At 36.2% G+C, this 25,825-nt stretch overlaps 1 protein-coding gene across 1 annotated transcript; it reads right to left on the reverse strand.

Moving 5' to 3' along the window:
* Positions 1-4,447: 4,447 nt before the first annotated feature.
* LOC590502 (rab-like protein 2A) lies at positions 4,448-24,523 on the reverse strand. Its single transcript, XM_011670720.2, has 8 exons — positions 24,386-24,523; positions 19,309-19,338; positions 18,650-18,729; positions 14,498-14,577; positions 13,388-13,499; positions 11,138-11,235; positions 9,864-9,947; positions 4,448-9,288 (listed from the first exon to the last, which is right to left on the reverse strand). The coding sequence occupies exons 1-8, from the start codon at positions 24,490-24,492 to the stop codon at positions 9,184-9,186; spliced, it is 696 nt and encodes a 231-aa protein (XP_011669022.1). The 5' UTR covers positions 24,493-24,523; the 3' UTR covers positions 4,448-9,183.
* Between the last annotated feature and the right edge of the window lie 1,302 nt (positions 24,524-25,825).

The following is a 25,825-nucleotide window of genomic DNA, read 5'->3' on the forward strand; positions in this document are numbered from 1 at the left end:
TCACATGCCAACACACAGAAGCGGACACCATCCTTCTCTATGTGTATTACCAACTAAGACAGTCAGGTGTGGAAGACACTGCTTTTATCGATGCAGAAGACACAGATGTTACGGTTCTAGCAGCATACGCAGCCCATCAGATTGAAGGACCATTAGGCATCAAGAGGAAGGGCTTCGTCTATGACTGTAAGAAGCTTTGCAGTCCTGAAGTGGCAGATGTCATTGTCCCCTTTCATGTTCATACTGGTGCAGACGCTGTCTCTGGCTTCTATGGCCATGGCAAACCATCCATCTTTGAATCGGCAATGAAGTCAGGGGAAGGAAGGAGTTTGCTCCAAGGACTTGGGAAACAGCTGCCTGTATCAGAAGACACCCAAATCGACATGGAGCAATTCACAATTAAGTTCATCTACAAAGACAAAACTAGTACAAGTTTAGCAGAGGCAAGAGCAAAGAAGTGGGAGAGTATGAAGAAAAAAGCAACACAGAGAATGCCACCTGATTGCGACTCACATCAGATGAAGGTCAGACGAGCCAACTATCAGGCATACATCTTCCTGAACTTCAGGAGTCCAGATGCTCCTCCATCACCTCTCCACCATGGATGACACATGAAAGATGGCAACTGCATCCCACTTCGATACACCAAGCCTGCATTGCCTACACGTTTGACCAACCTAATACCAGCAGATGACCAATCTCCACAGTCTGACTCCGATTCGGATATGGATAATGATCAAGACTCTGTCTCTGAAGATTCCGACTATGCGTAGAACCTCTGATTTGTTACATCTATCCGTCCTTAAAGGTATGTTGCAACAAATTAAGACATTTACCATACCTAGTAAGAGAGCGCAGGGTTGTGTATGTAACTGATGGGCAGATAAAAACAATCAAGCTAATTTGACATTGTGGCCACCAGTTAAATTACATGTAAACTGCATTGTGACACTTAAAAAAAAATGAACATGGCTTTGTTGTCACTCCTATCGTATTTTAACCCTAGAATGAAACTTCTCGTTCTCATTCAGTGTGAGAGTGCATTACAGCACAATTTAGGTCAATTAAACATTTTTGACCCCAAATGACCCCATTTTGGCCTTATAATGACTCCTTACATCAATTGAATATGGTTTTCTAAATTAAAAAAAAAAAAAAAATTCATTCACTATTATTCATCAATTTACACATAATTTGACACAAATAACTCCTAAGTCTGTTAGTGTATTTTGATTCCAAAGGAGCTCATTTGACCCCAAATGACCTTATTTTGACCCCTTATATCTTTTGAATACGGTCTTCTTAAGTAGAAATTGTCTCATTCAAATTTCTAAATCAAAATACATATAAATAGACACAAAAAACATGAAAATTGATCGATCCTAACACTTTTAGTGTATTTGCCCTCAAATAAAAGTTTGTTGACCTTTTGACTATTCCGGCCATAACTTCTTAACGGGAGGTCAGGGGTATATGATCATGTACACTGTTTTGTTCAGTATGACGAGACAAACAATTTGATATGTCTTTTAACATAATCAGGGCATTTAAAAAAATTGACCCCCTATTGACCCCATGTTGACCTTATTTTGACCCCTACGAGAGTTGCCGGGAATTAGGAGGGGACTACCCAAGCTAATTTTAATCATTGACCTCCAAACAACTCAAAAACACTTAAAAACCATTGTCCCCGAAAAATATCAGCGGGGTCTACACACTTTGACTCTACTATGATGATGGTTGTGGTGGTGGTGATGATGGTTGTGGTGGTGGTGATGATGATGGTTGTGGTGATGATGATGGTTGTGGTGCTGATGATGATGATGGTTGTGGTGGTGGTGATGATGGTTGTGGTGGTGGTGGTGGTGATGATGATGGTTGTGGTGGTGGTGATGATGGTTTTGGTGGTGGTGGTGGTGGTGATGATGGTTGTGGTGATGATGATGGTTGTGGTACGTGATGGTTGTGGTGGTGGTGATGATGATGAAGGTTGTGGTGGTGATGATGATGATGATGATTGTGGTGGTGGTGATGATGATGATGAAGGTGGTGAAGGTTGTGGTTATGATGATGTGGTGGTGTTGATGTATGTGTTGCTTTCCATAACGGGTATTATCCGAGTTAGCATCAAAAGGCTTTCAAGCATACAAGGTATGCCTTCCTACCAGGTCGACGATTATGTTGATGAGATGATGATGATGATGGTAATGTTGATGAGGAGGATGGTGGTGGTCATGATGATGATACAATGCCCTGTTAAAATTTAAGGAAATAAGGAGAAACAAAAAATCCTCCCAGCAATAATCATTCTGAAGCAGAAACCACTCTCTCATTTCTGTCACAAGATGGCGCTCAACCCCTCACAACCCTGAGGCTTTATAAAAAGGTAAATGCATGGACAACTACATTCTATTTCTTTTTTTTAAACGTTTTTCTTCCTGAATAACAAAAACAGGGGAAAATGTATTTTACAATGAATGAAGAAATCAATTAATGAAGACAATATTTAGATGGCATATTCTGTGATAATTTCATTAAGACTTTATTTACAAGATTTGCTCAACTGATGTACATGTTTGTATCATAAATGCATCACATAACAAAGCATAGGGAAATTAGGCAAAATCATCTTCCAGAAAAAATGACAAAACGTGTTCATGTATACATAAGAAACTATAAATTATTACTGGTATGTATAACATAGGATATTAATTAAATTTTCAAGTAATTTTCACTTCATACTAAACTAAGCCTCCCTATTTCCGGTAACAAGAGAGAAAAAAAGTCTTTTTGAAGTCCAGATTAGTAATTGAATGTAATGCAACATTTTTAAAAGAACATTCTTTCCCACCAGCAAAAATATAGAGTAATTTTGTTATTAAACTAACCACTACATACACTTGGTGAAATCAATAATCATATTGTTCATTTTATCTTAACAAACATTCTTATGAAGTTTATTTTTAATAAATACATTTCTTAGGATATTCAAGGTACTTTGTAAAAAGCAGTGAAGCAATAAAGACTGCAATTTTATAAACAGCACTGACAGAGTTTTATTTAGTAAATGAAGCTCATATTCATTTAATGTGCTCTTCACTTTGAACTGTTCTATTGCTTTTCTTTATGTCCAATGATCTCAATTATCATGTGTTCACAGCTGCATGCCTGACCTAGCACAAGTCTCTAATCATTTGGTACAACAAAAATATGACAACTCCTTTAATTTATTGAGCTCAACATTTCCCCTATATAAAGCAAGTTAGTAATTAGGAAATGGTTAAATAATTAATGACCTTGCTCTGTACATTTACACGCAACTGTTTTGATGGACACGCTACCGGTTAACGGCAGAAATCGTACTGGCTTGTGCACGGTCATTTTGAACCAATTTATTTATATTTTACTCTAAAATGTGCGACATTCATCATACAGGCATTGTTTTGAATATTGCATGTACTTCTATTAAGTAAACTTGAGGGAAAATATCTGTCTAATACATCACGTTCCTACAGTAAGTCAAGGTTTAACGTAAAAAAAAACAATATTAGTTTTAATATAATAATTATATTGTAATAATATTCTTTATCCAACATAGTACTCTTAATATCTGTACACTACAAATTGACAAACATTTCTGATTCTGAATACTAGTGATTATTAAAGACAAGAACAGCACAAGCAAATTTTGGACGGAGCAAGCTAGAATTCAATTACTGTTTTAACAGATGACTTGGAGTCATCTCTTGTCTTTACCACATCAATGCACACATGTAAATCAGAAATATACTGGAATACTTGAGGAAGAATTTCATAGCAGACATCGTTCGACAAGAGTTTGATACATGTAGTAGATGTAGAGATGCTTTCTTCCTGTTTCTAACTCTAACACTAATCATACTCCTAGCCATAATCCTCACCCTCCTTTTTAAGGACCAGGGGGTGTTTCACAGAGATCTTAATTTGAACTTAACTCTAAGTTTGACTTTAACATTATGGAGAGCCATTAGAAGCCTTTTTAAAAAAAATATATTCAAAAGTGAAAATTCCAAGTATTTTTTACAAATTCCACATCAAGAACATGACATCTCCTTGATAATAGAAAATATGAATGATTTGAAACAACATTTAAAACCATTTATAATAAATTTCACAAAATATTTTCATGGATGCTAACGGTTTTCCATAATTGTTAAGTCCAACTTAGAGATTGGTTCAACTTAGGATCTTTGTGAAACACCCTCCAGATGTATTAAAAAACACTGTTTGGAGCTAGAAGAGCATTAAGTCTTTAATCAATGTGCTTTAAAACAGAGATAACACCCTATTGGCTCTGAACGGATGAGACATTACATAATATGGTGTTGCTTAGGTGACATTCTCATTCCAAGCTTCACTTTAATTTATATGCTGCAAAGAGAAAATACAAATGGTTTACAAGAATTGATCCCTTAGTCAAAACATGTCCTGCATATATTTTAACAAGTTTTTTATAGAAAAAACAGAAATAAACAAATTATTTGAAGAATAAAAGAGGAAAAACCATTAGAAAAAAATCTGTATAAAACCTCTGATAGCTGACAATATAATTTCTGACCACATACATATATGCATAAATTCTAAATTTGTTCTATGGTTATAAACCTTAAAATAGATGATTTCTATTTTAATTCAACTGAGCTAGTTGTTTTGTAACTTTTTTACACACAGCATAATGAGACAAAATAAAAGAAGATTTGATTTCTCTACTATCAAGTGATACTTCTAACTTGAGAAGTTTTCCCATCACCACTTCTTTGAAATAATCCTGGCATTACAAATACAAATCAAAGCGTACCATCTCTGTAGAAAGTTTCTCGAGCTCCAACATAAACATCCCTTCACGAAACACATTCAAGATTATTATTTTTTTGGTCCATCTACTTTTAAATTCCGATATCGCACTTATATAGGATGCAAATAAAGGAGAAAATCCAAAATTGTAAACTGCACAAAACTCTTTCTTGAAAGTCACCAAAGAAGAACATATATTCACGAAAAAGTTCAGTACTATTGATTTTAAAAATCCAGAAATTGTAAACTGCACAAAGCTCTTTCTTAAGTCACCAAAGTAGAACATGTATTCATAGAAAAGTTAAGTACTATTGATTTTGAAAATCCAGAGATGCCTTATTTGGTCCTACCCTGCAAGATACATGAACCCAATATCAGGGCCCCTTATCCTTTATCTTTGGGTATATAGACTATACAGACACATTGAAAGGAAACAAAAACATGAACAAGCAAAACAAAACAAAATCCATTTTAAGGCATCAAATTTTACTGCCAGTAGATATCATATGGCTGTTCCCCTGCAAAAGCACCAAGGTTGAAGAAAAAAAAATCAAAACAATTCTGAAGTCTCGTCATTTTCTGATGAACACACACACACACAAATTTCAATTCTGAAATTGATGAATAATTTATAATTCATTTGTCTACGGCAGAATACTAATACATGTATGTATGGATTTCATATTTAACTCATGATCTCTAAAATGTTCTAAATTACCACGATAAGGAGGCGATATTGGGTTAATGAGTCTCTTTTAAACAACATAGGAAAAAGAAGTAGCCCAAAATTGCCTCGTTGAAGCCAAAGGACGTGAGTGGTATCAAAATGGAGTCCCATTGACCTCACATTGACAAGCCAAAACAGCCCAAAATGGCTTCAAACATGTACCAGACAGAACACCAAGTTATATCAAGCCCAAATAGCCTGATTATCTCAAACTAAAGCCAAAGGGATGGGCATATCATCTCCTGCTGTGTGCACCCCATGGTCCTACACAGATAAAAAGCCCAAATGGCTTAGAAAAGTAGAAATAACCTTCTTCATAGGCAAAACACCATGCACTGTCTCATGTATACAGCCCAAATGGCTTAGAAATCACTTCATAGTAAAATTGTCAAAAGCCTAGACATACTTCTTGTATCTAACATTTACATTTTAAATTTTATATGTGCTGGGTATCTAAGCTGCAAAATACTGGCAAGACGCTAAAGAGAAACCATGATCAGTGTCATGCAAGACCATTCTCACTTTCTCGATCAGTCTTGGTTTTTCTTCATGTAAGTTGATCCCCAGTCCAATATAAACGACAGTTTTGCCCTGTTCTGGACCTCTGGGTCTTGGGACCGCAGGCCTTCATATTAACATTGAACTTTACTTGCTAAATTTAAATTCTTTATAAATAACTGGCAAAAGAATAAAATACCCGAGCAAAGGGTACTATAATATATTCTTGAGAGAGAGAGGAAACAAAATTGAGTACTTCGAATTACATCCTTATATAGTCTAGTAATAGTCTAGCAATCTATCTATCATTCCATAAAAAAGCTGTACAGGTTATTTACATCATAGTACTTATTGCATGCCTACACTGATAAAGTAATATATTTTCCTATAAGAAAGAAAAAAAAAGAACAATCGACAGAATTTGTAGTGCATAACCATTTTTTTACACTACTGGGACCTGTTTCACAAAGCCTTTTTTCAATGACAAATGACAAAAATCAGTGACAAATCTGCTGATAACCAATCAGAAGCAAGGATTTCAGTAGCTTTTTCAGTAACAAAAACTGTCATTTGTTACTGATGACAAGTTTTGTGAAACACCCCCCTGGTCTTGGGAACATGAAAAGAAGAAAAAAAATTATGGAACAATAAATAGTACAATAATTTCCTTTGGTGGCTTTTAAAGGAAAAGTTAACCGTCAAAGTATCTGATAACTCATTACAAATTGCATCAGATTGACATTGACTATTTTCTCCTACTTAAAACAAAACAAAACTAACATGTCACATTTATAAATATGTTTTGAATACTGTAGTATTAAAGACAGAGCACAGCATGTCATGATGTATTCTATAGTATGCAGCAAAGTTCGGCACACACCGACACAGATCGACCGATCTATCTTATGATGGCAGCTTGTCTAAGCCAGGGTAATACTATAAATATACTATAAAACTACATGTTTGTGTACTAGTGCTATCATTGGAACATTGGTATCAAATATCTTTCAATTTTAATGCTTTTGTTCATGAAGAATTTATAAATCAATTACAGCAAAGTGTGGTGAGATTGTACAATAACATATTCTCTGTGATGTTTCACCAATTTCTCTGGCAGTCTGACTCTTTCTGGGGAGCACATCCTTTCATTTTTTATTTCTTTTAAAAACAAGATGATAGGGTCGCGCAGAACATAAATCTGACTGCCAGGAAAAGCCAGAAATAACAGGCAAAATTTCATACAGAACTCTTAAGTTTGAATCTTGTAACACTTTTCAGTAATTCATTTACAAATCGGTCAATTCAATATCAGCACTTATTTCTCTCTGTCTTGTTATATGACTGCATTATAACGGCTTTGTGGGACTATATATTTTTTTCTTCTATTAAAACACAGAAAGGGGGTCAGTTTTGACTATCAATAAAGGTTTACACGTGGTACAAATACAATTTTCATAGCCATGAAACACTGTTTATAAATTGCCTGAAAAGAGGTTGATTTTGTTCTGTTTTTAATGTGGACTGCAGGTCTTTTTTGAAGTATGTGAAATTGCAAAATTGCTTCAAGTACTAGAAATATAATGATAGAAACAAACATCTTTGGAAAGATTTCTCTAATCAGTTTCCATCATACGGACCAAGAGAGAAGGTTTGATTTTTTTAAACAAAAGTAATATAACTTCATATGCATTTGTATTTGATATTTGTTTTCAACATCTATTAATAGTCTACAAAAAATTGAGACTTACATGTAAATCAATTACAGTGCCGGACATAAACAATCTACATGTATAATCAAGGTGTTTGGGGAAAAATTGTCAAGCAAAGCACTTCAATTATTCAATTTTGTGAGGGCAAGCTACTTCAATACAGCAAGTCATCTTTACTGGAGTGCAAGTGTGAAAAAGGGAACTTTGAATGTGTTCATTAGTTGCATGAAACCTCTTAACAGGCGAAATATGCTAAGCATCTGAATGGCTTCATTAACGCAAGCCGAGATGATTACCAGAGCTAATTAATAAAGACCTCGTTCCACAAGATACATGTAGGTCTTCGCTCCCCTGATATGATGCAGTTACCATGACAACCATTTCAACCTTGGAACTGCATCTCGAGGACATATTGATGGCACGTCTTGTCTTAACAGCTCCTAGCACATTTGTTGCTTAATATGCTAAATATAGTAACCATCTGAATGGCTTGATTAATGCAAGCCAAGATGACAAGAGCTGAACAACACCTCATTCCACAAGACATACTGTACGTACAGTGTACATGTGTAGGTCTTCACTCCCTTGAAATGATGCAGTTACCATGACAACCATTTCAACCTCGGAACTGCATCTCAGGTATCTATTACTTGCACATCCAGACAGCTCTTAGCACTTTTATTGATCATTCACAGACCAATACAAAATATTATTCATTTTAATAGAGAGAGAAAAACAAAAAAGAGATGCCATTGCTAAAACAACCTTGGCTATATCCATCATCCATCAGACTGGTTCCTAAATGACGTCATACATGGATTGTAACAACACTTTCTTGTTTTAATGATAGTCGAGTTGCCATGGCGACACAGACTAATGATTTCAGAAACATGACCGTGATGATGATGTGACACATGTGAAAATTGGCATCGTGCCGGGTCTAATCAGGCTCTCTGAAATATAATTCTAGTATTTATCTAGACGCTAAGTGAAGTCATCTTGGGATCCACATGACTTAATTGAATGATGATCTTGTTGGCATGGTGATGAGGACTATAGATGACTTTAGCAACAACAACAGTATGACGATGGCGATGATGAAGATGCTTCTGAAACAGCAAATGGCATCAACAGGATTTTATCAAGCCCGATGGAAACCTCCACTGTCATCATCCCTTTCTCTTATCTCTTCTTTGGGGTCAGGATCCTGTTACCACGACGATGGGATGGCCTCCCTTTGACGCTTGGCTCCACCCATTCTGGCATTAACATAACCACCACATAAGATATTCAAGAGCTGGCATTAGCTTGTATTAAACAAGAATTTAAAAGTTTTTGCTCTTGGTGAGAAGCAAGTTTGCACCTTTAAGAGTTCAGACCTCGATTTGGTCTCCGTCGCTCACGTTGATGCGGTTGTCATGACGATGTCGTTGCTCCGTCGTTCACGTTGCCGTTTTCTTTCCCTTCTGAGTTTGTTGCAGACTCAAGGCCACTGTCGGGGGAGAGTTTTAGGTCCATTTCCTGGGGATTAAAAAAAAAGACATTTTTAAAAATGATTCTATGACCCATTACCTACGAGAACCGGATGGCTATAACAACCATAAGGGAATGGGAGAATTTAGAAGTAAGTTGATTAAAAATAAAGTATTACAAGATGTGGATGGCACACAAACAAGATGAACATTTTTTAGTTGTATTACATAATTGTTGTTATCATGAGTACACACTCACTGTAGGAGCTTACAAAGAACATCTAAATTTCAGCTTGTTGTTAATTCGTTCAAATTATGCAGAAATCGGGAGCTAGTTAACCGTTACCACAGTACAACTTTGGTGCAACAGGGCAAATTTGTATACTTAAGGTTTTTGTTTTAACATACTGTGTTGATATACCTCTAATCCTCTTTATGAAGTTTGTATTGAAGATTAATTTTGAAAATTTATCGATATTGGTAAAGCATTGTAAAACTAAAAGTTTATGCCATTTTGAATACACCATAATTCAGGAAAATATGAAATGGTTTATAAAATCTTGTTAATCTATGACTTGGTCAAAAGTATACCAATAAATTTAAATTTTGGTCATAATAATTCACCTCTAACTCCTTCATGATCTCGTCTGTGAAATCTGTTGGGTTCTCTTTGTACGAGACGGCTTGTTTGATTGCTTCCCGGAACATCTGCAGGAAAGAAAGATCAAGAAAATCAAGAAATCAATTTCAAAATTTATATTTTTCTCCTGAGTTTGGGGAGGGCGCACAGCTTGATTCGTGATTCATAGTCCTCAAAATATACCACATACATGTACATATTAAAGGCATTGTTAAACTATGTTAAATCTGAGATGCCCGGCCCTACGTGTTATCAGTATATGTGATATGGTGTAATATTGAAGCCATAAACAAATTTGCGCTTCAAAATGATCATGAAGTGCCTCAAAAAAAGTTTAAAAGTGACCGGTTTTACCATTCTCATTTTCCCCAATAGACTGTAGTGTTATAAAAACTGTTAGGAAAACAAAAAAAATTAAATTTTGATTTCCAATCATAAATATCTTGATAATCAGAGGGGCGATCGGCTTGTAAAAGTCATGGGATTCCTGACTGACCTAAAGGATTATAATTATGATTGCAGCATGAGCTAAATCCAGGATTTTGTTACGGACTCTGAGGCAATGTTACTGAGCCACTTTAAGCAGAAATATCTCACATAATAATCATCACACCTGTATCATACAAAAGATACACATCCTGTCGCAGCAGGTAATATTAGAGCACACGGCCCTTCATCTTGTATCCAGAAACTTGTGCATGATAAAAGAGATCCTCAAAATCATAACATTTAATAAATAATAACAATATTTACTGGCTCATTTTCCAGGTAATAGAAGAAGGTATTGCCAGAGTCGAAGATGAGTGCAATATGAATATTCTTGGGCAGTATAATATCATATTGCCCTGAAAGCAGGTCAATATCACACAACTATGAACACTTTTTGCTTTATTTGGAAATATTACCAAGTATTTGATGCTAGAAATTTTGAAAATATTGACCAACATATCATTGCCAAAAAAAACATGATATCAGAATTGTTTAGATCATTAAAATGAGTTTTGGGACACATCCTAAAAATCATACATGTACATGTGTGGCAGTTTCAGTCCGAAACACCTTCTTTTTGCGTTAACTTGCAGACTGAAGCTAGCAGATAGCTGCTACAAATCTGAGGGAGGTGTCTAGACTTCACCACCATCACACAGGTCAATATTTGTTGGATGTGTCAAACAAATCATTTCTAACGCAAGTCACCATTTTCATTTGCAAATTGGCAACTCGCACACACTTTGCGGCAGAGACCGATCCTGCTTACCTTGACTACATTTGCTCCGTCTGCGGCAGATACAAAGAAGAATGGTAGATCGTGCTTCTTGGAGAAGTTGAAATTCTTTTGCGTGATCTTGTAATCCACTGCACCATTTGGGAGGAACAGACATTGAAAAAGAGCGTTAATAAACAACTTAAAGCCTGTCTGCACAAGTTTGGCCAGGGGGGACTAGACCTCCCTGCAAGGTTACTGACAGGTGGTTATCTCATCAAATCCGCTCTCAATTAACACAAGAAAAAGGGGATCCTGGGGGACCAACAGGCACCGATTAGGCATTGTTTGCTATTTAGAGGGCACAAGTAGCTACAAGTAGTACAGTGGGGCTTAAAACACCACATTAACTCTCTGGTTTGGACAAGTTGCAATTCTTTTGCCTGACCTTGTAATCCACTGAACCATTAAAGAGTAACAAAAAGGAATATCAACAAATGTCTCTTAGCAACAGGCCAAATTCTTATTTACATCAAAGTCCTCATGAATATTTTAAAAATTATGGCGTTCAATGGCAATAGCACTGATTACAATGGGTTTGCCAATAGCTATGTTGTATGTTTTCAAGTATTGTTATGTTTTATAGTTTTATGGAATACACTTTAGACTTTGGAACAATCAATGCTTTTAGAGGGACTTTCCCCTACTCTGGTAACCATGTTACTACAAACTTCTTTTGTCCAACGACTTGATGACATCATCGTATGTGGAGTACGCATATTTACAATGACTTTGCATAAATTTAAGCACGGCTCATTGCCTCAGCTATACAGGCGAGCCGATCGTACAGCAAATTTGACCCCTGCTGACTCATTATTTGCAGGGGTGCAGAAAATGAGGTTTTAATTTGCTTTTGTGCAATACTCAAAGGAAAACTGGTTTGTATTCCTCTATACATGTATATGTATTCTACATTCATTCAGCTTTCCATTGCTATAAAGTTCAAACTCATTTATTTGGGGTTTTATAACTTCCCTTTTTATGCCTCCGCCACCGAAGGTGGTGCCGGAGGCATCATGTTTTCGGATTGTCCGTCCGTACGTCCGTCCCGTTTGACCGTTATCACAATATCTCAAGAACCATTTAAGATTTAAACTTAAGACTCGGGAATAGTATTTATCACCATAGGAAGACGATCTGATTAGATTTTGGAGTACGTAGGTCAAAGGTCACAGGTCACAGAGGTCAACTTATGAAATTCCTTGTATTGAGTTTGTTAGCACGATATCTCAAGAACCATTTGAGATTTAAACTTCAAACTTAAGGATAGTATGTATCACCATAGGAAGACGATCTGATTAGATTTTGGAGCACGTATGTCAAAGGTCAAGGGTCACAGAGGTCAACTTATGAAATTCCATACATTGAGATTGTTATCATGATATCTCAAGAACCACTGGAGATGTAAAAACTTCAAACTTAAGGATAGTATGTATCACCATAGGAAGACGATCTGAGTAGATTTTGGAGCACGTAGGTCAAAGGTCAAGGGTCACAGAGGTCAACTTATGAAATTCCATACATTGAGATTGTTATCATAATATCTCAAGAACCACTGGAGATTTAAACTTCAAACTTAATGATAGTGTGTATCACCATAGGAAGATAATCTGATTAGATTTTGGAGCACGTAGGTCAAAGGTCAAGGGTCACAGAGGTCAACTTATGAAATTCCATACATTGAGATCGTTATCGCGATATCTCAAGAACCACTGGAGAATTTTCACTTCAAACTTAATGATAGTATGTATCACCATATCATAATATCTCAAGAACCACTGGAGATTTAAACTTCAAACTTAATGATAGTGTGTATCACCATAGGAAGACAATCTGATTAGATTTTGGAGTACGTAGGTCAAAGGTCAAGGGTCACAGAGGTCAACTTATGAAATTCCATACATTGAGATTGTTATCATGATATCTCAAGAACCACTTGAGATTTAAACTCCAAACTTGTTTAAATTGCTCTATGGCGGAGGCATCATTTTCGACTGCGCGCAGTCAAAATTCCATCTAGTTTCACTATTGTTTCATATTTTAATGTACATGTACTTATGCATATTCTAGTGAAAGATTTTTTCATGTTATTTACAGTACCTTTTGCAAATGCATGTGTTTCTGTGATGTGATTTTTATGGAAATGAATAAACTTAATTGAATTGAAATTGAATCATTGGATAAGGTCTTTAAACCTTGACACCTCAAAGGAGTCTGTTATTCTCTGTTAATGAGTGTCCTCACCATCGATCTTGTTGGCCGCTACTACGCAGGGTATTTCTGGTCTGTATTCCCGGAGCTCCTTGTACCACTGACTGAGATTCTTGTACGTCACTTTTCTCGTTACGTCAAATACCTGCAAACAAACCATACAACATTCCATTATAACTCCAATTAAAGTTAGCATACACATGTGTATACATGTACATGCAGGTTCATTTGAAAAGACAATGATTGTGATTAACAGAAAAAGAAAGAGAGAGAGAGAGAGAGAGAGAGAGAGAGGTTTATAGACAGGAAGAGATATATATAACAACATAAAATACCATACAAGATCCCATTTTAATTAGCATACACATATACATGAACATGTAGGTTCATTTGAAAAGACAATGATTGCGATTAACAGAGATAAAGAGAGAGAAAGAGAGAGAGAGAGAGAGAGCAAGAGAGAGAGAGAGAGAGAGAGCAAGAGAGAGAGAGAGAGAGAGCAAGAGAGACAGAGAGAGAGCAAGAAAGACAGAGGGAGAGAGAGAGAGAGAGAGAGAGAGAAGTTTATAGACAGAAAGAGATATATAACAAATGAAAATACCATACAACATCCCATTTCAATTACAAATGTTTCATTACAGGAGCATAGGTTCGAACATACACTATGAATAGACAATAAAACAATGATTGCCATTTAGAGAGGTGAGAGAAAGAGAGAAAGAGGTATATGACATGTAGGGAGAAAGAAAAATTGAAAAGGGAGGAGGGATAAAAAATTAGAGAGAGAGAGAGAACTTCTCTCGAATGGAAAAGAGAGTAAGTGAAAAAGAAATAGTCAAACATAGAGTGAATTGGGATACTGTACATTTATTTAACATGAGTGCCAGGAGTGTTATTTTTGACTGATAAACTACCATCATCATTATCGACACCACCATGATGACATCATTAAATACAAGCTCATTTTATATTTACCATAAAAGTGAGAGAGGAAGTGTACAAAAAGGTGAGAGAACCAGAGGAGAAAAGAGGAAGGAAACAAGGGAATATGGATTTTTAATTACAGATGTTAAAGAGGGGAAACAAAGGAAAGAGAAGAAAAAAAACATTACAAAATTGAAAGAGAGAGACTGATATACTCACTAGAATACATGCATGTGCTTGATGGTAATAGGACGGATGCATACTACTAAACCTCTCCTGACCTGCTGTGTCCCAGAAATCTGTAAAGGAGGTAAGAATAGAAACAGAAAACTGGTCATAAAACACAGCCCTGAGGCACACACAATCACACTCAGATCACTGTCAAATGGAACAAGATATGTGTTCTTCACAGCAGCATTAACAATACTTTTTATTATTTAAACAGGAGCTCCTTTTGGATATATTATAGTGAGACTCATGTACATGTACTATATATGTAAAGTGAGCACTTTGGTCAGTATAAAGGGAGGTGGAAGTTCATGCGCAGTACCGGTAGGTCATAATTTGTTGACACCAGACTTGGGAAAAAACATTAATGGGTGCAAAAGTCTTGCACACAGTCAACCCCCTTAGTCTCTTGAAGAATCATCGGATAAGGAAAATGAAAAATGAAACCCTGTCCATATGGGAGGATAGGTGGGAAATTCAGAGCGTTACATATGACTTTTTGGTCAAAAAAATTGAAGGCTAATCCTGGTGATTTACTGGGTAAACACCCCAGTGGTGTCAAATTACCCAATAAGAGACTGCTACTAAAAATTAAAAAGTGCATACATGTGTCTCTAATGGTAAAATGATATTAGAAACCGGTACAACTGTTATTATTATTATTAATGTACAATTACATTACATGGTTATGCACACTGTATGTCAAGACTGTCAACATTGCCATCTCTGATCAGTGTGTGGTTTGTGAGTGCCCTTTCGGAGGTAGAATAATGCATGCTACATTGTAATTGCTAAAAGGTTGCATCGAACCCGGTATGTATTATTCACACAAAAGAGGGCTGGCTTAAATTACAAGGAAAAGTGAGGCAGATCTGTTTAAAACCTTCCATTAGTATTATTAGGATGAAAGGTGTTATACAGGAAAATTCTGTAAATGTATATTTATGATGTATATTGATGGATGAGTACGAGGGCCTTTTTAATTAGATGAGTGAGATGGCACTATGGTTTATTCTATTCTGATGAACTCAAAACTGGATCTAGGATCATGTTAAATAAAATGGAAAACGTAGACGTCAGACTATAATAGCTTCCTTTATTACACCTGAATTTGAAACGGTAGCCTAAGCCCACTGTCGGGTTTAAATTTCATTAGCAAACTGGCCTGTGAGTTTTTAGATTTGAATCTTTTGGACATTACACACTTGAGTGAACATACGCTGTACATGTAGGCCTCTTTTGCAGAATATGTACAAATTAATTCCACCAGAAAATGCTAGATTTCAATTCAATTCAATTCAATTCAAATGTAATAACAATAATAATAATAATACAATTCATTTTCCGGCTGTTTCTGCACATTTAACCTCAATTATTAAACACACTATCAATTTATACAAAATCAGGAATAAATGCAACACACAATTCAACCTGAGTACAGCATGGTATAGGCTTGAACTGGATATTCAACTTGATATTTTGAACTGCATGTCATACGGAACTTGAGCATTGTTTAATATTAAATCAATGATTGATTTGAAAAATCATCACCTCCTATCATCTAACTGCACACACACTCATGAAATGTAGACATTTCAGATATTTATACATGTGTACATATTTACAGGTAAGGATCTCTCTGAACTGTTCTTTTTTTTTTAGACATTGTAGGATTTATCAAGGCAGTGAAATGCAAGGAAAGAGGCGAGAGAAGGGGGTGGAATTTTTTATTTTATTTATACACTGTAGGGGGATTCATTTCTCCATTTCTAAAGGAGAAAAAAAATCCCCCCAAAGTTGCCTAGTAGGGGGTGGAATATCATTTTTCATACACTATAGGGGGATTTGTTGTTTCTTCATTTCTAAAGGAGAAAAAATCCCCCAAACTAGGGGGTGGAATATCATTTTTCATTTGACTGTAGGGGAATTAGTTGGGAATTAGTTTCTATATTTCTAAAAGAGATGTAGACAAAATCCAAAAAAGTGCATGATTGATGATCACTTTCTTTATATTCAACAGATGTAGAGATATTATAAGCATAAACATGAAACCAACTCTACTGTTGATGATAGAGTATACATGTACATGTGCATGTAACTCATAGTTGTGTCCATATTTTCGTGGGTTCGAACCCCGGCCGCGTCATACCAAAAGATGTTAAAAGATGGGAGTTGTTGCTACCTTGTTTGGCGTTCAATTATAAAGGATAGAGCAACGTCGATCTGGCGCTGCTCAGTGGCTGCCGGGCTCACGATCAATTGGGCAAAAATAATTTCCGTTTCGGTTTAATAAAATTTGGAGTGGACTATTAGGCTATTATTATTATTATTATTATTATTATTATTATTATTATAATGCACCATGCTCTATTATACCACTGTGCAGTATTCGCCCGGTTCGCCCCAAATTATGCTATGTGTTCTCTAAAGATAATTCATAAAAGAGAAATACATGTAGTGCATTTTCTTAGTTAGAAAAAACAAGAAGTCTTTCAGAGCCAGAAAGACGTTATACCTCTGTGAGAAAGTACATTTACAGGAGTTAAAACCGTTCTGACTCCCAACAGATCATAAATTAATAAACACAAATAATTTTAACCAAAACTGTTTCCATAACATTTCAAAATGTGTACATGTACAATGGCTTAGAATTACACTTGAGATATAACTTGTTTTCTTGCTATATTTATATCATCATCATTAGAACTCCAATGGTGCAAAAAGTGCTAGGAAGCCACACAAAAATCCATTAAAGGGCAATCTAAGCCTTGTGATATTAATTTCATTTGAGTGAAAGCAGAAAAATCAGAGAAACCGAATGGAAAAGTTTGAAATAAATTGGACCAATAATAAGAAAGATATGGATGTTTGAAATATGACATCACTAAAGGTATGCAAATCTCATATTGGCAATTTTGTCAGTTGATCGTGACCTAGAGAGACTGATAACTCTCCTATTTCTCATACATGTACAAAAATATCAATAATTTTTTTTTTTTTTTTTTTTTAAGTGCCTTCACTCAAAATATATATTATTATTACAGGGCATCTTAAAAGAAAAGACCATCATGAGTGACACATTTTTGAAGAATTGAAATTTTAGTCATTTTGCTGGTTGCAACAAATGGGAAAGTTGTCCGTCACTACATCACAAGAGACATTACTGATTCAACCAATTTGAAGAGCCCATACCTATAGTAAAAAATTACAACTTTCAGAAATTCATAACTTTCTCCTTTTATTTCCTGATTTCATTCAAACTTTAAAAGTCTATACTTCTGAGAGTTTTTTTTTAAAGGAATTTAATTAAGTGTAAATATTCATAAATAAATGATAAACACCAATAAAACTAAAACAACAACTGCTTTCAACTAGAGTAGTTTTCTATCAAGGTTGGATTGACCTTTAAGCATTTATTAGGTTCCAAGTGAAGCATGGTTCGTGTAAAAGCCATGGAAACAAAACTCTCACTCTTTCAGTGTGACAGGCAGGCAGGCATTCAATATTTATGCATCGTCGTGGAAATTAATTGCTTTACAAAGTGCAGATTCAAAGGAATACATGTAGGTATGGGCGTAAAAAATGAACTATGACGAATGTACATAATGTACATGTAGCGAACATTGCTCTGATTTTTGTAAGCCCTTTGTAACAATCATTCCACAGTTTGTGTATTGGCTCGATACAATTTCATTTAGAGCCCTAAAATATATGCCACATACTGTACATGTACATGAGTACAAAGGGCAAACATTTGTGCGCACACCATATCTATTTTTGTTTCATGACTTTGATGCCAGGAATTGTAAAAAAGGAAAATAAGCTCTGAAACCCTTTAAACGATGCATCCTACAAGTACTTCTGAAAGCTTAATTTCTGTTGTCAGAATGAATAATTATCTCTAAATCTTAAAGGTACTGAAATACAAAGTTTTGGTATGGGGTCATGAATTTGGTTCAAATGAACATATTAGAAGCATGCGATTTTAAAATATACAATGATCTTTGTCGCGGTTGAAATCGAGTCTAAAGTGATGAAATTGTAAATAATAAACTCTTCTTTTTAATGTTGTATAGCTCCCTCTCAAGACTGATATTACTTTAGCTTTAAATTAGATTTACCATGATGGGAAACTGTACTCACCTACAACGATTTCCTTCCCGTCCACTTTCGTCTCGTACCTAAATAGAGTTAGTGCAAATGTTGATAATTGTTGTGGTTGGCTGGGGAAAAATCATTGGTTAAGGAATCAAATTTTCAAAAATAATAATAATAAAACTTGTTATTATCATTAGTATTATTATCATTATCATCATCATCATTATTATTATGATTATCATCATTATCACAAAAAATTGATAATTCAAAATGTCTACAAAGCGAAAATGCACCAAAAGGAGAATTTCATTTCACCCTATAATGGTAGTACTATTTGTTTTCACCTTGAACAGAGATCATCATTCATTAATTTGTTTCTTTTTACTCTCAAAATCGCAGCACATGATAAAACAATTATAATTTGGCTTTAGCAATACAAAAAAGTTATATTGGAGAAGAAAAAAAAAAGAAAAAAAAAAAGAAAAATTAAAATGAAATTTTGAAAAATCGGAACATTCCATATTTGTAGGTCCCTAAAATCCTAAAAATCTGAATATTCTGGATTATTCAGAAGGGTTGGCAGGTATGATAACCCATTATACAATATATGAAATTCAATGTGCCTGAATGAGAAAGTGGTCAGTCATTTTTTTCAATAAGCACCTCCACTGCAGATGTGTGTTTATTTTACTGAAAAAGGATACTATCCGTCCATGAGAAATCTTTCCACCAATCTGTAAGAAAAGAAAAAAACAAGAGGACAAAATATTACAAATTTATTTTAAAAAAGGATCAGGAATATGATAAAACAATATCATAAAAATACATTTTTCTCTTCTTTTTTTTTTTAATTGAAAAGGCACTGTAATCAATTGTATGTCAAACAATGCAATCTTTAAAAATGATGGGTTTCATAATTCATTTTCTGATTTTTATCCGACATCCAATTATTTGATTTTCTCCTTCATCATTTTATTCTCTCTCTCTTTCTCTTTCTCATGTGATACCATACACAAAATATCTCTATCAAGGCTAATGTACATGTACATGTTTATTTAAAAATTAATTTCAACTTGAAAGAACTGCTCATGCATAAATGTATGCCTTTTCTCTTTTGCAAAATGAACAATAGGGCTTCAAGCGAATGTTGCAACACGTTCCCTTACTAAAACATTCACATGACTACTTCTTAAAGGGATCCGGTAACTTTGTCTCAGATTCTGAAACAAAATTCTGGATTTAGCTCATGATGCAATGATAATTATAAACCTTTAGGTCAGTCAGGAACCCCATGACCTTTACAAGCCGATCGCCTGTCTGATTATCAAGATATTTATGATTGGAATTACAAATTTTGAAAACCGTTCGCCTGACGGTTTTCATAACACTACAGTCTATTGGGGTAAACGAGTATGGTAAAACCGGTCACTCAAAGATTTTTACTTTTTGGAGGCACTTCTTCATCATTTTGAATCGCAATTTTTTTAGGGCTTCAATATTACACCATATCACAGACACTGATAACACATATCGTGTATCTCAGATTTAACATTGTTAAACGATCCCTTTAAAGGGGTACAAACATTATGCCACTGTGATGAAAGCAGGTAAAAATTGTTTCTGCAATTGGTGTATTACTGTAATGAAAGTTTTTGTTTGTGTGTATTACATTTACATGTACACTGTAGTATGGAAACGTTAAAATGTCTGCCTCCAGTGAACATTAGAATTAAAATGGCATAAAAAAAACGGAGTAGAATCTTTGACAAAAGCAGCACTAATTATTTTTCCTTCTCCCATGCCTCCCCCCCCCCCCCCCCCCTCATTGTTTGTACAATGTTAACTGCCAAGAAGGACACACTGACGTTTCTGTCTCCGGTGATAATTAGATTTTAAATGGCATTTCTTGCAATCGGGTCATACTCAAAATACATGTATGGAGGAGCTCAAGGTGATTCCATCTACACTGTACATGTAAGATGGCATGAGCAGACGAGCGTGATAAGGCTATGAAAATACATCTTAGCCTATTTGTGTAGAAGGTTCTGTTATTTTAGGACATGAAATTTCTTTCTGTAGGGTCCAGTCACACAGTCGTAGCATGCGCAGTTCCACAGATAGAAATAGAAATATGAAGTACTCCATCTCTCAATGTTTTCAAATCCAATTTAAAAACTTATTTGTTCAACTGAGAGATCTTATTTTGTAGAATTTAGTAAAAAGGAGCTCTTAACCAGCGCAGCTGAATATATTTTGTATAAAAGCTGCGCTATATAAATTTATTATTATTAATATTATTACAGTTACATGTATATGTACCATACCCATATAATTTCAGTCAATATGAATGTTGCTGAATAAAGAAACAAGTTTTCAATACTTTGCAGCAGCTTCTAAGTACTGTACATGGTATGAAAAACTATTTGACCACCAGAATGGAAAAAAATCTTTTCAAAATCTTCTCAGTCCCTTCTTTGTACAGTACATTGTATTTATTGCCAATTTACAATGTGCACAATACGTAATGGTTTATTACAGCACATACTGTACATCTAATTAAAAATCACATATTGATGTTTTTGTAAAAAGGCCCCCCCCCCCCCCCAAAAAAAAAAAAAAAAAAAAAAAAAAGAAAATAAACAAAAAATATCATTTTATAGGGGAAAATTACCGTACATTATCTATCTTCATCCATGTTAATAAATTTAAAATACTTTGAAAAGTTCCTTTTGCATGCAGTCTAATCAAAGAAACAAAACTAAATTATTCATACCCTTAAGCTATGGTCACATGTCAGAGCAGCGACCGACCGATTAGTAGCCTACTCGGTCGCCGATGGAATTTAGGCATCGCCCAACGATTTTTTTTTGAGAAGTTGAGCAGGCTGTAGAGCCCTAGCGATGCCTGCATGGGCGGTGCCCTGTCGATTTCCTGTCGGTTAAGTGTCGATTTTAGGGCGGCGTCCCGGCAGTGACCGACCGATGACCCACTGATACCCGAGCGGTCTCTCACCGGCCACCGGCTAATTTTAAGGAAATTGCCCGGCAGCCGGCCGCCAAAATACGCTCGGTGCCTGGGCGTTCGCCGCCCGGACACCGGCCTAATCGAGCGGTCGCCGTTGAGCGATTTAGGTCAAAAATCAAAGCCGCTAGGTCAAAGGATGCTGAACGATTTTGAACTCGCCGCCCAGTGACCGACTGATCTCCCAGCGGCGACCGGGCGGTGAACGCTCAGCAGCCTTTGACCTAGCGGCTTCCGTTTGTGACCTACAATGTAAATTGCTCGACGGCGAACGCTCGATTAGGTCGGTGCTCGGACGGCGACCTCCCGGGCACCGAGCGTACTTTGGGCGGCGAGTGAAAGTGAGCAGGCGCCACCCAAATTTTAACTCTGCGCTAAAACTTCAGCAGCAACCGAGCGATGCCCTAAAGACAAGCGGTGCCTGGGCAAAATTGGCTCAAAACTCGCCGCCCGGCCGCTGAGCAGGCTACTTTTAGGTGATGTGACCATAGCTTTACCAATTTTTGTATGTACAGTATGTGAAATATCGACTTGTCCCAATTTACGTTTCTTGAGAATGTGACATCAAAGCTTACATCTAAAAAGTATAGGGGCCTACAAAAAACAACAAAAAAACCATCAAATTCACAAAGGGTATGAACTATGAATAGTTTACATGTAGTTTAGTTGTCAACTGTACAATATATGTAACTGCTCTGACCAAGCAATTTAAGATTAGCAAAGGGTTTAGCAAAGGCAAATGAAAAAATATAAATCTGACAAATCAATCATCATCATCATCATCCAGTGCCAGGCCTGTAATACAGACATCGGCAGACATGGCCTACCATTTCTATTATCTGCTATTCTTTAAAAAGCTGGTATTGCTGATTTAAATTTGGTTGCCCATTTGTTCAGGCTCTCAAAACATACGAGGCCTTGCATTTCCCTGCTTCATGTACAGTACATGATTGAGATGTGATACTAGCATTTACAATTAAAATTCTTTCATATCTGTATGTACACCATGCATAGCGCCACAGGAAATTCATTACATTTATGTACATTCACATTTAGCGTCACGGCTTCTTGATTTCTAGAAAATTACGCCATGCGTATTTTGTTGAAAAGTTGCTGCCAGAGCATTCTGGCGGTAGAGAAAGTAGCGCACAAATTCAGCTGGTGCTCTGTCTACATGTAGGCTACGCTGCTGTGTGTGTGTGTAGGCTTTAAAACCTCTCATTTAATATAGCGCATCGGCAGAGCGAAATAATTTTAAGTGTACAGGTACATGTACATGTATTTTATACCTGAAACCTTGAAAATGAAAATATCTGATTCACGAGTCTTGACCAGTTACACCAGAACTTTCTCTCATCTTGAAGAATTGACGAGAACTGATTTTTATGATGAAACCCTTTTTTATCTAGCAAACATTGTAACTTCTTTTCAGCTTGAAGAATTTCCAAATGCAAATAATTCAGAGGTTATCCAATTTTTTAGATGAATCTAACTGCAACCCCTCCCTTATCTAACAAACTTCGCAACTTCTCAGGGTGTTCTTGAAGAATTTTGAAACGCAAATGAATCAGAGGTGAGCAGACTTTTATAATGAAACCCTTAATGTACCTAGCGAGCATCAAAGCTTCCTTTCATTCAGCTTGTACAAAATGAATCAGAACGGGTTCATCATGTTTGCAAAATGATTTGAACCACACAAAAAAAACACTGCACACAGAACCGCCTGAACAGGTGATTTATTAAATTATACTTCTACTTTTAATACATTATCAGTATCACTAGGGGCGCTGGTCTGAAAATAAGGATCGACCACATACACGAGAATCGTCTTTGTAAACGCGTACAGACCCGTCAGCAAAAATAATGCTCGTCCGCATTTTCGCTGATGATTCTGATTTCCGATCCGTGCGTTGGTAATGCGAAAACTGATTCTGTGATGATTTTCTTGATGCATTGCACATTGACTTCATACAGATTACAGAGACTTTCACGTTATATGAGTGATAAATCCTCGGGGAAGACAAACCATAATAATTTTAATACGCGGAATCTGTTTTTCGCATTGCCAGCGCGCGGTTGGGAACCTGAAACCAGCAGAGCGCCGATAAAAAAAAATGTCTGCACGATCCTTAAATAATATTATCCTCGTTTATGCGGACGATCCTCATTCTCGGACCAGCGTCCCTACTCCATCATGTCAATGTCTAGACTTAGATCTACTGTCCTGAATTGTTAACAAATTAAACTTTAAATTACAAGAATGAAGAAATTAAGAATTAACTGAATCATCATGAAACACTTTGTCAGCTCTTGATTATTGTCAGCAGTGCAGTGTTGACTTTGGACTTGGCCTTGGTGTTTGAAACTTTGACATTCACAATGAAACTTTGAAAGAGGAATGCACAAACAAAAAGACTCTGGAAATTACGATAATACAAAGTCAAATCAAGTCCACATGTACAATGCATGTAGGTCAATATTACCCTGACCTCTGAACACACTACAGAACTTGAACTTCAGATTGTATCTTTATTGCAGATGACGTTATTATTTCATTCAGGCAAGCCCGAATGCACATTATGAATTGACCATTCATTCACTTCATTCAGATGCCATAGCGCTAGCGCTAGCGCTAGCGTGACTAGCAACGTAAAAATCCCCCGAACTTAAAAAAGGGTCAGCCGGCATTTTCTTCTTTCTAACACCTCAAAGAAGAAGAGAAAATCGCAGATGAATAAGTAATAGAATAAGCATACTCACTTTGATTTGCCAACAGCGGAATCTCCTAAACAGATAATTTTAACCCCATTTTCGGCAATTTTACCGTCCCCTTCCGGGACACTCGATGAGTTCGTGTGATTCGCCATCTTTAGTGACAGAAATATGTTGAAATTTTTGCATAATTGTCGTCTACTTTTTAACGAAAGAGGGCGCTCGACTGTTTTGTTTCGTTACAGCCACATCTCTTTCTCTCCTTTTAAAGACCGTCACCACTACTGGGCAAGAAGGGATTAGACCACACAGAGAGCCATCGAGGTCACTGTGACAGGTGGCTATCTTATTAACTCAGCTCTCATTTAACATAAGAAAAAGAGGATCATGGGGGACCAACAGGCACCGATTAGGGAAGTTTTCTATATAGAGGGAGCAAGTAGCTACAAGTATGGCAGTGTGCCTTTAAAGATCGTCACCACTACTGGGCCAGAAGGGATTAGACCACACAGAGAGCCATCGAGGTCACTGTGACAGGTGGCTATCTTATTAACTCAGCTCTCATTTAACATAAGAAAAAGAGGATCATGGGGGACCAACAGGCACCGATTAGGGAAGTTTTCTATATAGAGGGAGCAAGTAGCTACAAGTATGGCAGTGTGCCTTTAAAAAAAATATTTACCATTAGACATTCCCCTGCACCCTCACCTGTTATTGTCACTCTTGAATGTAAGTGGCATCTCTGACTACGGTAAGTTTCTTTTTATTCTATCATAAAATGAAATTCGATTAAATTCAAAGTAATATCAAATTGTCAGTCATCTTTAGAAATATAGATTGGCAAGCAACTCTATATCGACAATATTGCTTACTTGCATTACTAAAAATTATGTATTAATAAATCCCAACCCATTTTGTCCTTTTAATATCAAAATAAAATCAATAATGCCCCCCACCCATACTTTCTCCCTCACTAGTCCCCAATAAATCATGTTCACTTTTTGTGCAGTATAGGTTCCCAGGCTAAATTACCACTCTTTGGCCAGTCATTTTTTGAGTCAGTCTTTTGATGTATTCATAATATTCTCCCAGTATTCTCTCTTATAACACTTTCCACCTTGTATGGGTTCATAAATCTCCAGACGTCACTCAGACGGTGACTCAGATTCTCTCTCTCGACCCCCCCCCCCCCCCTCTCTCTCCTCTCTCTCTCTCTCCCCTCTTCCTCCCTCTCATCAGACTGTTTCGACCCTTTCCACTCACTATATACACACACTGCCTCAGAAAACAATAAAAACACAAAAGTCATTTCATTGTTGATGTTTTTCTGCGGGCAATATTATTTCATTGTCATAGTTTTTTAATATATATATAGTACATGTACAAACACAGATAGCAGGGCAGTATAAGTTGGTATGGAAAGACCATTATCGATAAAAAAATCAAGAACAATGCCAAACTAATATAAAAGCATACATATCAATAGCT

This window comes from Strongylocentrotus purpuratus, unplaced genomic scaffold (assembly GCF_000002235.5).
Source record: "Strongylocentrotus purpuratus isolate Spur 01 unplaced genomic scaffold, Spur_5.0 spur5_scaffold_17, whole genome shotgun sequence".
NCBI classification, from domain to species: domain Eukaryota; kingdom Metazoa; phylum Echinodermata; class Echinoidea; order Camarodonta; family Strongylocentrotidae; genus Strongylocentrotus; species Strongylocentrotus purpuratus.